This window comes from Chiroxiphia lanceolata, chromosome 5, assembly GCF_009829145.1.
Source record: "Chiroxiphia lanceolata isolate bChiLan1 chromosome 5, bChiLan1.pri, whole genome shotgun sequence".
NCBI classification, from domain to species: Eukaryota; Metazoa; Chordata; class Aves; order Passeriformes; family Pipridae; genus Chiroxiphia; species Chiroxiphia lanceolata.
In genome coordinates, this window is record NC_045641.1 from 48,218,974 (window position 1) to 48,236,035 (window position 17,062).

The 17,062-nt window shown below is 38.3% G+C and overlaps 1 protein-coding gene across 8 annotated transcripts in view; it reads left to right on the forward strand.

Moving 5' to 3' along the window:
- The window catches only part of ANO4 (anoctamin 4), a 119,465-nt gene that overhangs the window by 70,859 nt on the left and 31,544 nt on the right, over nt 1–17,062 (forward strand). For all 8 annotated transcript variants that reach the window (XM_032688342.1, XM_032688343.1, XM_032688344.1 and 5 more), the window contains 4 exons: nt 2,449–2,583; nt 3,309–3,405; nt 3,910–3,970; nt 11,827–11,909. In XM_032688342.1, coding sequence (XP_032544233.1) covers nt 2,449–2,583; nt 3,309–3,405; nt 3,910–3,970; nt 11,827–11,909 — 376 coding nt within the window. The remainder of the gene's footprint in view (nt 1–2,448; nt 2,584–3,308; nt 3,406–3,909; nt 3,971–11,826; nt 11,910–17,062) is intronic.

Below are 17,062 nucleotides of genomic sequence, written 5' to 3' on the forward strand. Positions count from 1 at the left end.
GAGCAGAGTGAAATTTAGATATAAGTAATGCACAGTGATGCATTCTAGAAAAAAACCTCTGTAATTCTTCATGTATGCTGCTGAGCTCTGGCTCAAAGATAACTATAATCCCTTTGGAAAGCTATATGAAATTTCTGTTCTTTATATAGTGACAGAGAAGAAACAAAGAACTTGTTCTTTGTGCAAATATTTGGGGCATATTGAAGGGAAAGAATGACAAAGGTAGAGCTAAACCATTTACACCTCCTAAGGGTCATGATAGCCCAGACTAGCTGAACTACACATTGGAATAAGTATGGAACTGCTCTGAACATGGCACCTACAGAGGTCTCCACAGACCTTCTTATTGCCATAGTTTGTTTCTATAGCACTTAATATAGTGGTATCTGAGAAGAGACAAAAAGGAAAAATATTCTAACTATTGGGCCAAAAGACATGCAATATTAACTTGATCCTGATGCAAATTACAGCAGTACAGGAATACCAACTGTGTTGCAAAGGGCAATAGTGGAATATCAAGGCTGTTTGTCCATATTTAAATCAATACGTATCAAAGTAATGTCAACATCCTTCACTCATTTTTGAAACCAGGCTCAGATGCCTTTTCCTTAATTTGCAGAGATGGGTTGCTCCCCATCATGGCCATTCTTCTTTACGCACACACTGAACCTTTCTTGGGTCTTCATCTAGTATTAAGCTGTTCAATCTTTAGATCAAAAAGAATAGTATGATTTGCACCATTAGACTGAAGAGCTCAACAGGATAGGAGATGAATTTTGTCATGAATATTTGTCAGCTAGGGCATTGGAACGAGGAAGCATTCATCCCTGAGTGTAGGGAATGAAAGAAGAAATAAAGCTTGATGAAGGTCAAGTTTATTTCACTATTTTAAACTATGTATGTGGAGAAAAGTCATAAATATTCAGTAGAAGTAAGCTCACAATGTGAGCTTTCTTTTCCAGAGGAGCAGGCACAGCTTGATATCCTAAGTGTCAGAAAAACAATTAGGCCAAAGGTTTCAATAACATTCTAAAGTCAGTACTCAAAAAGCAGTTTCCAATGTGTTAACCTGCTGCCCTTGTCAGAATTGAGCACGTTATCATTAGTTTATCATCTCAAGCCCGTAAATTTGAGTCTCTGTTGAAACACAGAAGAATAAAACCAACATGATGATATTTGGCTTCTTATACAGAGCTGGTAAACTCAAATGAAAATAGTCGTAGAGGTCAGTATCATTCAACAGACTATGAGCTCAACCCATATAGATATTTCTCACACTGGAAATTTTTAATAACCATTTGAAAGCTGCTATTTTTGTGCAGTCCAGACCAAGTGCCCTCTTCTACAATGCATCCAGCCCTAGAACCGTCATAGGTCTTTCCACTCTCATTGTGAAAGTTTGGCCAAAAATGTTTTCTGGTAGCACAGAGGAGCCAGCAGTGCTGACTCCCTTCATTTGTCTCTGTGTAGATCAGAAGTTTTATCATTAGTGAGAAAGTGTGTTTTCAATAGCAGCTATTTTCCAATTCGGTGGATATGCAAGTTTAGGTTATTTGCAGTCTCTGAAACACAAGCATGTTATCTTGCCTCCATTCTTTAAAACAATCTTGCAAATAATCCCCTAAAGTCTCAGCCTACTGTGGACAAGACATCAGACACAGGGCAATACATGAACCTGCCCCTATGCTGATGAGTTCAGCAGGTTTTTTGTGTGCTTGATGTACTGATTAACACATAAACAGAAGTTTGGTTGTGTGTAGGGGAAGGAAAAGTGCTAAAGAATGTATAGCAAAAAGGAGCTTTCTGGCCACTTTACTACTAGTTTTTCAGCAAGATATCTAATAAATTAGGATTAATTCAGACTGCTTTCCTCAAATCAATGCAAGATGATGAACATTATTTGCACTTCGCTTTCCACCTGTGGTAGAATCATGAAATTAGTTTTCCAGGAACTGAGCTAAGAAAAGAAATAATCAAATGAAAATAAATTGTATTGGAGAATAAACTCTGGTTAATTAATTTCTTAGAAATAATCTGGGCTCAAATAATTTTTGCTGTTGTACCAGTTTTAAGGACGAAACTCATTTCAATGCAATTATTTAGGCAGTACAGTTACATGGCCAAAAGGCAAAGCAAACCATCAATTTCCCACATACAAAGAACTAGCTTTTTAAAAGTAACTCAGTGTTTCCTTTATGAGGTCTCCACTCATCTAACTGTAAACTGTGGTCAGTGAATTTTTAAGTTCATATTTTAAGTTCATTCATGAGTCAGATCCCTCACTGTGGATTTAGAAGCCTAGTTGAAGGGTTTTTCTTCAGGAAATTCTGACTGCTTTCTAATCTACTCTTCAGATATGATAGAAATATTTATTTTCTACAAATGAACAAAATTAAGCAGATTTATTCTAATTAGCAGGTAAATTTGCTGTGTTGTGTTTTAAAACAGGCGGTACTTTGGTGAGAAAATTGGACTGTACTTTGCCTGGTTAGGCTGGTACACAGGGATGCTCTTCCCAGCTGCCTTCATTGGATTGTTTGTCTTTTTGTATGGAGTCACCACTTTGAACCACTGCCAAGTCAGGTAACAGGGGAACTTTTATAAGGAAATTACAGCTGTGGGTTTTTATGAATAATTTAACAGAACTTCCCATGAGTTGTTAATTATTTCGTTTTGAACTGTTGAATGAACTATCAGAAAAGACTGCTTAGTTCTCACAAGGCACCCAGTGTCAAACTTCCTATGTTTTTTGCTCCTGAATTGGGATGAGAGGAAATGCTTGCCCAGTTCCAGTTGCTAATGGTATTGGCAGCTCAGCATGAAGTAGGGAAAAAGCTGGGCCCTTCATTGCTTTTGAAACAGGCCAGCAGAAGAGTGGGGAATTTTCACTCTCTTTAAGGCCTTTCCCTTTGAAGAAACCCCTGCACTTTCTGCTAAGTGCTTCATCTCTAAAGTCTTACACGTTTAAGACAAGTCACAAGAATAAGTCAAACTGAACTTTGTCTGCAATTATGCTCACCCTCTTCATCCTTCACTCTAACTCAAGGAGAAGCTGGAGATGGTAAAGACAGGCTGCTAGGTTGTCCCTGAAGAACTGTACTCTGCAATTATGACTGTAAACTCTTAGACAGTCAACAAATATTAATTATATACGTGCAATTATGAACATCTTGGCTTCAGTTACAGACCAGATTTGTTCAACAAATAACTGAATATTGGTGAAACCTATCAATCCATTTTAAGACAAATCGTTGTGCAGGTTGTTGTAATAATCAAGCTATTAATTTTTGTCTTTTCTATTTTTCCAGTAAAGAAGTCTGTCAAGCTACAGACATCATAATGTGTCCTATATGTGATAAATACTGCCCCTTCATGAGGTTGTCAGACAGCTGCATTTATGCCAAGGTATGTTTTAGGCTGTGCAAATAGAAATGCTGTCCTGGTAAAAGCGTTAATTTTGCCTTTTGCATTTGTCTTTAGTGAGCTTGAGTAGCTAAAATCTTGAAGGACAGCTCAAGTTCAGCCAACATTGACATTGCCTTTCACCAGTACTTGGGTTGTAAAACAATTGAATGTAATTTGCACTTAGAGATTAAGCAGTCTCAGAGGTCGTGTCGTAGATGCACGTGTATGGTGTCATTGACATTAGCCTTTATCTCCTGATCCATCCTCTGTTGGATGAATGCTTTGGGTCTGAAATGATGCTCACATCTGGTGTTGGCAGGGGTCAGTCTCAGGCCAGGCTGGCAAATAGTCCTGTCAATTGACAGGTGCATTTCACATGTCAAGGGAAGGATCCTCAGGACTGTCAGGTCAGCTACACTCGTGATCACATTAAGGTTATTAGGTGAAAATAGAAAATAAAGTCTTATTATCATAAATTGACCACACTATTAACATATCCCTCAGGTTACTCACCTTTTTGACAATGGAGCTACTGTCTTTTTTGCTGTTTTCATGGCTGTGTGGGGTAAGTTTTTGTTTTGATATTAAGTAATTGAACCATCTGTTTCTTAAAGATTGTATGCAACCTACACCTTTTTATTTTCAGGCGCTCCTTTTTCACACACTGAGAAAAACAATATAGGTTTGAGTCTTTTCTGTTTCTGCAAAAAAAAAGATGGAATTTGTAGAATTAGGTTTTTATGTGATAGTAATTTTAATTAAAATAAAAACATTAATTCAGTATGTAGTGTCTATGTAGATTTTACATATGTATATATATATTACATTCTGTGGGGATTTCTAACTGTTTTTAAATCCATTGATACTGAAGCCTTTTCTCTGTTACTGTTAAGGACTTTTCTTAGCTTAGGGCAATTGAGTTTAGTGTCAGTATTAAAATGAAGTAATGTATTGTTTCCCCATCCTGCAGAAAGGCAATAAAGCCTAAATACAGGTAAGCTGTTTGCAGTTAAATCAAAACTCAGATGAAATAAATGGAAGATTTCATTGAATGGCAAATTGATCCAAGAGTGGTCTAACTGTTGCCATGGAGGCTGAATTTTGCCCATAGAACAGTTCTATTTCTGGCTCAACTATTTTTCCTACTATGATCATGTAGGCAGAATTGAAGGAAAGAGGAAACAGTAATTTCTGGCAGCACAAGCTGCCTAAGAATGCCTAGGCTCTTAGGTACTGCCATGCCATTCTGAGAGGAGGTTAATGACTTTAAAAAATGGCTCAATGAGGTAACTCAAACATAGCATCCATCTCACAGCTCCAGGTACTTGAGCTATCCTGAGTTGTCATTGTTCTCCTGTTCTTACTCACACATCTCAAACTGCTTTGGAAAGGTGTCCAAGTAATTCTTATAATCTCCATTTTAAACTGCAAATCTCTTTACTGAACCACAAGAAATATGTAAGAGGCAACATGGGAGCCACCAGGACAACACAGATTAGCCAACCTGTCTGTCTCAGTTCCATCCTCCAAAAATCCCATTTTGTCTTAGTTAACCAATTAAATTAGGTCATAAGCCTGTTCATGTCATTTCATGTAATATTGACAGCATTAAAGTATCACAAATTACATTTAGAATAAAATCCACAGATCATACAGATTTTATGTTTCTGCTTGATATTTCAGCTTTGTTTTAAACTACACCAAAGCTGAGAACTACTAAAAATTTCTAAGACTTAAAAGTTTTTATAGATGTTTACTCAGCTTTTCCAAACTCTTTCTCTGTGTGTTCACTGAAGTTGAGAATTTCCAATTCAGCGTAGAGACATGGACTTCCAATCTCAGCTAAGGAAATTGATGGTTTAACATTGTTGAACATTGACATCACAATTTCCAGCTGCTGATGAGCATGTCTTTGGAGTGCAGCTTTTTACACTAATGCTTTTCTTCCTCCTTAACAATAACACTGATTTCAAAAAAGAGCTGTGCTTACAGCATGGCATCTGTGTCTTAGCACTGCCCAGACCCAGGGCTGTAGGAAAAGTACCTCTAGGTAACAGGAGTCCCTCACTCAGGTAACCATGCCCGGTCCTGCATTGTGGTCGCTGCTTTTGAGAAGACTGGGGAGGCTGAACATGCCTGCCTACAAAATATTGTAGGTCCTCTCTCTTTCCTGTCCTAGTTGACAGAAGCTACATCTGATTCTGGTTAGCCTCTCCTTCATCCCCCTCCTTCAGCATCACTGTCAGACTCCCAGGCCCAGTTCCCTCTGGGAATATCTCCACACCAGCCTACCAGCACTGGAAAATGCACTGCATTTACAGCACCTAAGTCCACTGTGAGATAAGAAAAAAATACAATAAAAGCTGCCCTCTGGATGATTTGGCTACTGGAGAAGAAACTATAGGAGAGCAGTGAGGGTGAGAGCTTTTTCCACCACTTTTGTTGGCTTACACTGTACTTGTGAGCTTGCCACCAAGAGGGAGGTAGAGACAGCAACAGGAAGGAGATGTGAGTATGGGGTATGGTTTGGGGAACAGAGCAATCCTATGGCTCCACCCAAATTGTAGTTTCTTAAAGAAGACCTTGCAGAGACAACAGTGAGATTGTGGAGATATTTTCTGTGCAGATAGGGCTAAAGCAGCCTTAGAATAAAGAAAGTCACTCTTTCCAGGGATTTTCTGGTGCTGTATTTAGGAGTTGGCTTACTGCCTGTGTTAAATGGGTTTTCAGTCTGCAGTAGGCCTGTTGGCATATGCAGGAATTGCCACCATTGCAGTAAATCATGGGGGGAGAGAAGAAACAATGATACAGTTTTGATTGTGGAAATGTTTTTTCTGTCAGCATGAAACAACTGGCAAGTGCATGAAATATTGGCTGTGAAAAGTTCAGCCTTACAGATGATCCAATTTGGTAGGCACTAACATACAAAATAATGATGGCAGTGCTTTTATAAAAAGAGAATGAAAGCAAAAAAAGGCAGCTAGAACTGTGTTATCTCTTTAGCTGGACTTTAGACACTGTTGTTATTATTATGTAAAGTACTTTCTACACTGTCTTTATATCCATTAGTGAGTTCCCATGTTGGGGGAGAAGCCTCAGGCATTCGCTTGGGTTTTTCAAAACCAGATGTGGTCAGATTGGTCTTTCCATGGAGAGATGATCTGTATGGAGCTTTCTTCCTTTTACTCTGAAGACATCTTTAATTGATGGACAAAGTGGCTTGCTGACATTTTAAATATAAATAAAATTCTTCACCAAATGACAAGCAAACTGCTGTGGCCAGGATAGGGAGAGGAATTACCATGGCAAATACCAACAGGGACTGCTTGATTTGTGGACCTGCAATGAGCCTGACTGTAGGTCTCTGAAGCACAGGGACTCATCTTTTATAATGCTTCATCGTGAGATAAGTGAGTGCCATCAAAGGCTGGAATTGTCAAGTGCACCAGGAGATACTGGAATAGAAACACACTTTTCTTCAAAATATATATAGACCCATCACCTCACTTATTTGATTTCTGCCCATGTAAGCAAAGTTCTATATGAGAAGTAAAAGTAATTGATGCAACAGAAAAAAATATGATACTTACTAAAGTATAGCTGAAAGCCCTATGACTTAAGACAACATTCATTTTAAACCGATGTAGCAAAGGACAAAAGGTAGTCTCCCTTCAGTACACTTAAGGAATTCAGTGGTAGTTTGTATAAGCTTTTCTGTATTGAAACTTCTGTTGAAAGGAAATACACTTTCAATCAGATTGAAGCTGTAAATCTCTGTGGTTCATGGGAAAAAATAAGTCCCTATAAAGACTAAAACTTTTTTTTATTTTATTCTTTATTGCTATACAGATTATCATTGATGCTCACTGAGACGTCATCATCTCAGAAGATGGAAAATAACTTTTTTCTTCTGAGAATCTCTAGTCTTGATGATATTTTCCAGATGTTCAAAGCTTTCAAAAAGAGGGGAGCAATAGCACATTTTGTGTGTCTGTGCTAGGGGAAACACCCATACTTTGTCCTTTATGTATGCCTTGAGATATGTTGGGCTCAATGAAAAGGTAGGTCCCATTTCTAGGAAAAACTTCTCTCTTTTTACAGTCTGCATTAGATTCTTACCAAAGACAGAAAATGAGAGGAAGATGTTAATTCAAAATAAATGTTGGCAATTAAAGTGCAGTAAAAACTAATTCTCATTAAAAAAACTAGGTAAATTTGATACTCAGTTGACTTCCAGCATGTTTCTGTAAAGCCAGACAGAATTGTAGCTTTTGCTTTTCCAACTGAGATACTAGGGAAACCTATTGCAAAAAGATGTTTCCTGAAGCTCAGTAGCAAAGTTCTGTAACTGTTCAACAGGAAAGTCCAGCAATTTGTCATTTCTAATGCATTGTTATAGATAAAGTGGGCTGGTGGTAGTTTCTCTGTCTCTGCATATCTTTGAGGGACTAAGGGACACAAGAAAAATCCTTTTTGAAATTTCTTCTTGTCTAGCTAGAAGCATGTTTCCTTTTATAAAGGAAGTAGCTTTAGAACTCTTGCTGAAAGGTGAAGTTAGGAGGCGAAAAAAAGGCCTGGCATGAAGAATTTAACATTTTTTTTCAAGCAATGAGAAATGCCAACATAAAACAATTTTTCTAAATTTATCAGTTAGTCTAATAAAAGATATTACTTTCCTACAAACCTTGCCTCTAGCATAAAATGTTCACATTGATCTGCTCTCCGAGGAGATAGAATTTAAGGATGTTCTTCAGCAATACTCCTGCTATATAGAATATATTCGAGTCAGGATGTATATATTAGTGTTCTGAAATACAATAGGGAGAGGATTTCTCAGAGAAGGTCAGGATAAAGCTATTTGCTGCAAGAGACCATTTGCATTACTAGATAAGATCACAACTTATTACAGAAGCATCTGAGGAAGTGATGTTAAGACAGCTGTTTGTACAAGTGGATTTGAGAACTCAGCTGCAAGGTTGAGCTCTGAAGTAGAACAAGCACTGTATAGAAAAAGATAGCAAAAGATGTGGGAGCTAAGGCAAATGAGAAATTCAAAATTCTAAGCAGGACTTTTTGATAATACTCAGCATCTCATTTAAACATACCAACAGGAAAACAGGGCAACAATAAGTACAGTTGTGTCCTGTTGAGTGTTAGAGAAAATGAATGCTGAAATTTCTAGAGGGTATTAGTAATTACCTGACCAAAACAGAAGCAGAGAAATTTCAAAATGCAGTACCTTAAGTTTTAGAAGACCTCAGTAGCACAGTGAATCAATCAAAGATGGTTATTTATAGCAAATTTTAAACTACCTAGCAAGGTAAAACTGCATACTGACCTGGATAGAGGCAGAAAAGTGTAACAGTGAAAGCTAAAACAGCACTGTATGGATCATCCTATTTACTACTTAACGGTTAGAAAATAGCTTTCTAAAGAAGCTTTAAGGAACTGCACATACTTACTCTGAGAGGTGCTAAATATGCTACATATAATATGTATAGATTCCTCATTCCAGGTGTGTGAAAAATAAGGAAGAAAAGAAGTATTGTTCAGCACAGGCATATCTGAGAGGTTCATGCATGGGACTCATACGCCCACTGGATTACTGCTACCAGATGTTTTTTGGAATGAAAACAGAGTGGTAGTAATCAGGCTTCTTTCTCCTAGGTCTCCAAAAAGTGCAGGACTACTTGCTTATCCTGTACAAAATAATTCAATATGAGCTGATAGAAGAGAAACAACCCTACCAGAAAAAAATCAAGGAATGAACCATGTGGTGGTTCAGCAGCAGTGGAGCCTCATTAGCACTTACTAGTTTTGCTGACACCAACCAATCATACTGCAATTATTACAAAAATTTATAGAAACATTAGGCTCATTAATTTTATTAGATTAAATCAAAGCAGCTGGTTAGTTGGTTAGTGCTAATAACACCAAGATTGTGGGTTTGATCTCCGTGTGGACTTGATGTTAAAAGTTGGACTTGATGATCCTTGTGTGTCACTTCCAACTCAGAATATTCTGTGAAATCTGTGACCTGGTGTAACATAATTCCAGCTGTCAGAAAAAGAAGGATGTGGCACAGGAAAATGCCTTTAAACCAAATATCTGCTCCCTAAACGTGTTTTTGATACTTTACCTTATCTGCTCGTAGTGCTCATCTTCTAAGCATACCTTAGCTGCATTGGCTAGTACAATAAAATATAATTCTTACTTATTAAAAATTCACTTTTGCCAAACTGATGCCCGTGTTTAGTATCATGTCCCATTTCTGTCAATATGCTGCAGTAGGGCAGACAGACTATTAAGGAGATGCTTTTAAGGCTGGATGTGGAACATATTGCCAGACTATTGTGACACTGTTACGGCTGATACTGTGCTACCTCATGAACAAAGAGGTTTATGTTCTCTGTGGTTAGCAGCCTGCTGCTTTTCAGTGAACAATAAAGGAAAGAACCAAACTTCACAGTGAGAAAGGAAGCCTGTCCATTGATTTGTGTTGGCTTTAGACAGCCTCTACATTCTTTTTGCAAAATAAATTTAAAAAACCCTCTAACTATAAATAGGCTCAGTATTAATCTTCAGATTATGTGCCTATTATTTTATTACTGTTTCCTTAATTGTTCTTTCCATCACAAAATGGAAGCACGGCTGTCAAATGAAAAGGGGGATTTCCTCAAATCCTTAGTGTTTGATTGGTCTGTCAGTGCTGCAGGAAAGCCAAGACCTTTGTGGCACATCAGTCTGTCAACATCCTGTTATGGTTACTCTCCACTGACCAGTCTGCTGGATCAGAGGATGGTTCAACTAACTTGCTCAGGGACACGTGCCAACAGCATAAGAGAGACCCCCCTCCCAGATCTTCACACTTTTGGTTGAATATGTTACCCACTGCCAGCAACTGCTAGCACCCTTGAAGGACTCACATTAACAGTTTGTTAATATACACACTGATAATAGAAAATTGTGACAGGTTACGGTTTGAAGACTGATGGTGATAGTGTCTGACTGCAAAAACATGTTCAAAGGAATGTACAGACAAGCTCTAATCACCAATTAAATGTAGCTCAAGATGATCAGAGAGCATAGAATGTTCTTACCCAATAGGCATCCTATAGGGGGATAAGACAGATTCAGACCATCGACTGATTCCAAAAGTTATGATTTTCCCAATTCTTAACTTACCTTTATACTATTTCTTCACATTTATGTGGAGCTCAAGTGACTCTAGTGATACATACATTTGTTACTTACTGGTGTAAAATTCTCTCACTTCTCTTTTAAAGATATAGTCGATAAAATATAGAGCACATGCTCCATGAGGGGCGGTCATACCTTGGAGGTGGGTAACTTGGGGATGGAGGTGTGTGTTAGTAATACAGTTAGATTATAATGAACCAAGTTCATCCAAAGAGAGTGATTTCACCACAGTTGCTTGTTCAGCAGCAAGACATCTTCTCCTGTCTTCTTTGACTGACAGCTGCTATGGGGTTTATCTACAAGGTACCATCGAGATCCCCTCCCTGCAAAGATTACAGCAGAGGCTGGTCACAGTGTCTCCATTCCACTCCACCTTCTACTCCATCCCCTTTAGCATGTGCTTAAGGTTGCAGATTGTGCGTGAAGAGGGAGTAATCATGGAATAGGTTTCGGGCATACTGACCACATTTCATTCAGGAAGTATCAATTGCATTTCACCATATAATTTCTCTACCATTCTAACTTCTGTTAGAATGTGAATATAACTTCCCAGTCCTCTAGTTTTACTCCCAGTCATATTCCCACAGCAGTCATGTGCAGGCCTGTTACTCTGTCTTGAACTCTATCAATAAGGGCTGTACAATACAATGTTTAATTATCAGATGTTAATGCCACACCACATATATGAACTTATGTAGTGTAAAAAAGGGTCTGGATTAAAAAGGTGTAAAACAGAAGTTCCCATTTCCTCAGTAGTACTCTACAGGTTTGCATATGCACTGGAATGCACTTCTACTGGGTTCTGGTTTATGTATATTGTAAATGGTCTTCAAAGAAGGAAAATTACTAATTTATCTGCAAGAGAAAACCCCAAGAAACCTTTAGCTTCATCAGAAATCTGCTATATCTGGTAGTGATGACTCACAGGAATAATTTTATTTTTTGAGAGCCCTCGCTTGGTTGGTTAGAAATTGAACATTCTCATTTAGCACTAAATGAAATTTCTAAAGCCTCAATCATACTTGAAGCAAGCAAAGTGATCCTTAGAAAACCATGCTTTTTGAAAGCAGTTTTGATCATCAGCAAGATTTACTGTTCAAAGGAACCTGTTTATGCAAAGAAATTAAAATAATGTAACAGCTTCATTCAACAGTTCTGTGATACTCATTACGATTTTCTTGACTTAAAACCAATTTTGTATCTTTTTTCTACTTTCTCCAGCTACTGTTTTTCTGGAGTTTTGGAAAAGAAGGCGAGCCGTAATTGCTTATGACTGGGACTTGATAGACTGGGAAGAAGAAGAGGTTTGTATAAAAAAAATGTACACCCTCATCTTTAAAACAAAGAGATTTTGTTACAAATTTGTGGTTTTATTTTGGATTTATTTTCAATTCATTATTCAAATCTTTATAAACTATGAAATAAGCATTTTTCTCCTTAAAACTTTCCTCTGAAACATGAAGAAACTTTCTCTGAGCCAGACTGTCCTCACTTTTTACACCTTTATAAATCTAAATTAATTTGCAAGATTTCATGGGAAAAATGCACTTTGTGGGAAATCCATTTTTGTTTTGGTAGCTAACAAATTTTGCTGTTTAACCCAAGGAAATTCTTGACAACTCAGGGTACCATGAAATTTGGCAAATTAGCTTTTATTTATTCTTTTACGTAGGCACTAGGAGTATTGATGGAAAGAAAACCTTTTGAGGCTTGTACCAGCTTCTGAACATTCAGGTGCTTTTTTTTTGAAAAGTGCTGTGGAGAGAGAGGGGGAGATGAACAAACTCAAAGGACTTATTTCATCCTGTGTTGGTAGAGGAAATTCCCTTAGGGAGGAACCTAAACAGCAAAAAATAACCTTAACCTTTTCCTGTGGTGGTTACCAGAAAGGAACAACATGTTCTTGGGAATGTGAACTGAGGTGTAAGTGGAACTAGAAGGTTTTATTATGCAGGACAAAAGCAAGATGGGTATGGAAGAAAGAGTGCTCCTTGAGTGGGGTTTAGACTACAGATATCCACAAAGTCTGCTTTCCTTCCTCTACAGGGACTGTCCTGAAACTCTTGGAGAGATGGTTAGAGGCTGCTGTAGTTGTCTCAGTGCAGCTGAACTTCTATATTCCTGCTTTTGTGGAGTATTACTCTTGCCAGAAGAGGAACAGACTTCTGAGTTATGAGATTTTTTGTCTCTATGAGGCAATGTAGTTCAGTGAGGCCATGAAATGGTACAATTGCTCATTTGCTGCTGGGATATTTTTTTATTAAATGCTTAACAACTAAGAAAATAACCCAAGAACATAATATGAAATAACTTACCAACTGGAAACTGATTTCTTTACAGCAACAGGAACATCATTATATGTGAACATATTCAGTCAGTTCTTGGTGATACCTCACAATAATTGTCATGTATTTAGGAAATACTCTAATACTGATTTAAGTCTCTTGAGGTTAGCAGCCTGCTCTTGCCCATACTGGCAAGTCACAGAGAGACTACATTGAGACAATCCTGCTTGAGGTTCAAATAGTGGTCAGGATTGACCTGCAGGGATCATGTTCCCTAATATCTAGTTGCAAAAAAGCTGCTACTGCTGCTGACAGGTAAGGCAAAAGATGATTGCACCAAATTGCAATTTCCAAGTGACTATTATAGCTCTGTCCGTGGAATGGGAAGGAGCCTTAAAACTAACAAAATACAAAAATAAGTATTGAAAATATGAGACCCTTTTTTCTCAGGAAGTCAGTTCTTGCAGATGTATTTAGTTGAAGATGCTATATATCTTGATCTTTCACCATTTAACCCACCTGGATGTGTACTATGCTGATTTATAAAGCCATTTACCTGAATCTTCTATGATCAGTTCATTTACAAATATTGAATTTCTTGGTAAGGTTGTCCTTAAGTGATGGGGGATTTTTCTGCTTGTTTCTTTGCTTGGGTTTTTTATTAGCTTTTTATGTAATACTACTGAGTGATTTCTGGCTGCTATGGTAGTGCTTGGAGGAGTCTTTTACTTAGATGTGACCGCAACAGCTTCAAGCCCAATCAGGATCCCTTCTCATTCTGTTTCCCTCTTCTCTTTATGCACATGTTCAAATTCCAGGTATAACTTCAATGTTACTACAGAAAGTGCATGTCTTCCTACAGAGCCTGGAGGAAAGCATTGCTATGATTCACTCTCTGTTATCTAAGCTTTTTTGGAAGAGCATTATCATGCCTATGCAACTAAGACTTTAGCTGGAATAAACACCGAAAAGAGAAGAGAGAGTGCAGTTTCTAGATTTTTTCCTCCACCAGCCAAAAAGCCTGAAAGAGTTTCTGGTAGTTGAAACTGTCCTTGTAGAAATATGATGTGTTTATTTCATGATGCCTATCAAATAACATTGTTTTTTTCATAAGAGATGCTTATCTCTCTCTGGCAGATTATTTCAGTTCGGCCTGCAGGATGACATTTGTGTATTGGTAATTTTCAGAGGATACCTGCTCCCTGCTGATGGTCAGCTGGTCTTTTATTCTCACAGCAGAATTTTTCCAGTGAGCTCTGTTAACAAGACCTCAGTCAGGAGTAGTGATGATTGTACGTGCTCCAGAGCTATTCATTGCACCTCCTTACAGTTCTAGAGGGAGTTTTGTAAGCCTGTAGAGCAGCAGGTAGCAGTCTTTTCAGAAGCAGTGTGCCACATGATACCTTTGTCTCAAATTAAAGGTTAAAGACGCTAATAGGAACTCACCTGGGTGATTCTCAAAGATTTGTGTGACCAGTTATCAGAACATCAGTATCTCATTGGCATTTGAGGCATCAGTTCCTCCTTTGTTCAGCATTCAGTGGGATCCCAAGAGCAGGAGCTGATTGCTTCCCATAGATGTCTTCTCCAAAGATGCTACAGCTGCCAGTGTCCATGTCTACTGCACAACTCAAGCATGTCCTTGCTTTAGGGTCAGCTCTATGGACCACTGCCTCCTCTTCTTGAGTATATAATGCTGCACTTTTCCATTGGCACTGTGGTCTCCAAAGGGCGTTACACTTAAGAAAGTCACAGTTTGGAAGCAGGTGTCCCAGATGAAGAAGTGTTGAGATCATTCATCACTTTGCCATTACCTTCAACTGCAAACAGGATGACCTGCAAACTGCAGGTTTTGCCTGAAGACTTACTTCTGGGGATGATAAAATCATACCACTGATCAAGATTCAGATTTTCAATCTACAAATCTTTTTTTCTACAGCTGGGCTACAGAGGACAACATATCCTTGGACTAGGAAGGATAGGACTATTTCAAGAATTCACCTGTTGAAGGATTAGAAAACTCTTGGGAAAAAAAGCATATATTTCACAAAACAATATAGAGTAGCTCTTCTAGAGCACAAAGATCTGGTCTAAGGCAGTGCATATTAATCTGTATTTGATACTCCAGAAATCAGTATGGTTTCACCTATGAGTAAAGACTTGGAACTATCCATATTTGAGAAGTGGGAAGGAAGGAAAGCACTCTATTGTATGTAGGTAGAAAAAGACACATCCTGTGGAGTTTGATCGTGAAGTGATTACAAACGGTGAGAAGTCAATGAGAATTTTGTCTCCATAATGTGAAAATTTTACTCCTTGAAGTGCTACTTTCTAAGAAAACCACTGCTAATTAAATTTCCTATCTACATTCCATTCAGTTATCACTGGACAAAATCAGCTGATTGCTTTTATTAGTTATTTCAAAGAAATCAATTAAAGAGGTCTAATTACCATTTTAAATCACAACCTTTTGATAATGAAGATTGGTATTTTAACAACACTGTGTGTCTAGCTTTTGCTTGCTTTAGTCTTCATGGGCAAATTGAAAAACAAGGGTTTGCTACAGAGCGAAATTTATTAACTCCTACCAACAGTAGACTGAAAAAAAAATTCATAAGGCTTCCTGTCACTTTGTTATCCCTTTCCTGTTCTAAATGAAGAGGCAAATAAATGAAACAAGAAGAAAGGAGAATTACATTTATTCAGATATCCAACCTTGCAAATTCCTCACTAGTTTAGATTTTCACCCAAGGAAGGCATGCTGCAGCCCCTGCAGTGTCCAGGTCCCTCAGTCTCTGGACATGGACTTAACGTGTTTTGGCTCTTTCAGCCCTACATGTCTGGATTTTCTGTTCTTGTAAATCAGGTGCAAGGTGGGAGACATGGAGGGGCTTGGGTGGGCATTCCACAAGAAGCAAACTGCACACAGTTCCTGGCACTCCCAGACAGAATATAGCTTCTGTTGCTCTGAATAGCATACTTTTTTCTTTCTCTTCAGTGTCACTTTCTTTCTATCATTAACCTCAGCCAGACACTGTACTTTTTACTTCCAGCCCCAAGCACTGTTGAGTGTCATTAAAGAGGTACAAAGGTTCATGCCAGTCTCATTTTTTTGTGGAGAATTCCTGTAAAAATAGGAGTTGCGTTATCTGAATTGACTGGAGATTGTAGGACATGTTGATATGATAAGGACTTCCCTATAGTGCAAACCGTAAAAGATAATTAAACCTTGGCTCAGAGAGAGTTGCAGAGAAGTAAGGATTTCTTGTCTATGACTCAGTGAGCCAGCTAGCAGAGCCCTTGCACAATCTACAGGGTGCAATTCTCAAGCACCCTGCTTCAATGCTGTCACACTCTGTCCTTTTGCATGGCCCTGGGCACATAGGAATACTACTCACATGGTTCTTTTTGCCAGATTATGGTCTGCTCAGCTGCCTGCAGCCCTGATATGTCAGGAACAGCTTAAGCAAGATAGAATAAGAACAAGGTGTTACTCTGTCTCCACAGAAACATGCTTAGCCTTTGTGTATAGCTTATGTAGGTCTGGTTCCCTCAAGCACATAATTAGTTACACAGGCATTGCAGTTAGGCATACCTGAATCTTAACTTGTTTTTATAAAATGTTATGAACATGTTTGTAACAGATTGCTGTGTGAATCTGGAAATTAACTGTGCTGAGAAAGTGTCTTCAAAACTTGGGAGAAGGAAAATGAGACGACTTTCTTTGGTTTTGCCCTTTCCAGGGGAATTTTATAAAAAGGATGTAGGCTTTTAGGATATCTCACTTTTATTCACATTCTAAAGATATGTGTGAGCAGTTAACATTCACCCATTTCAATGCAGTCGTTTTAGGTCTGGGCCTTTACAACTTTAGTCAGTCAGAGTTCAATTAAATGCAGTTGAAGAGTTGGAAGTGACTGAAATTTGTAAGCTAGATTCTTATGTCTACTCCAGCTGTACTATGGGCCAGTTCTTCAGTATACAGCAGAGCACTATAAACATTGATCTAATGTCTGCCAGCAGTTGTGAGAGCCCATCTGCATAGCCTGGTGCTTTCTCTCATATGTGACAGTGTCCTGGATGTCAGAATTGGGTAAAGTGGCACAGGACACGTGGCTGTTGGTGAACCTCTGCGTGTTAGGGTAGCCCTACTGCAGCTGAAAACTGTGAGG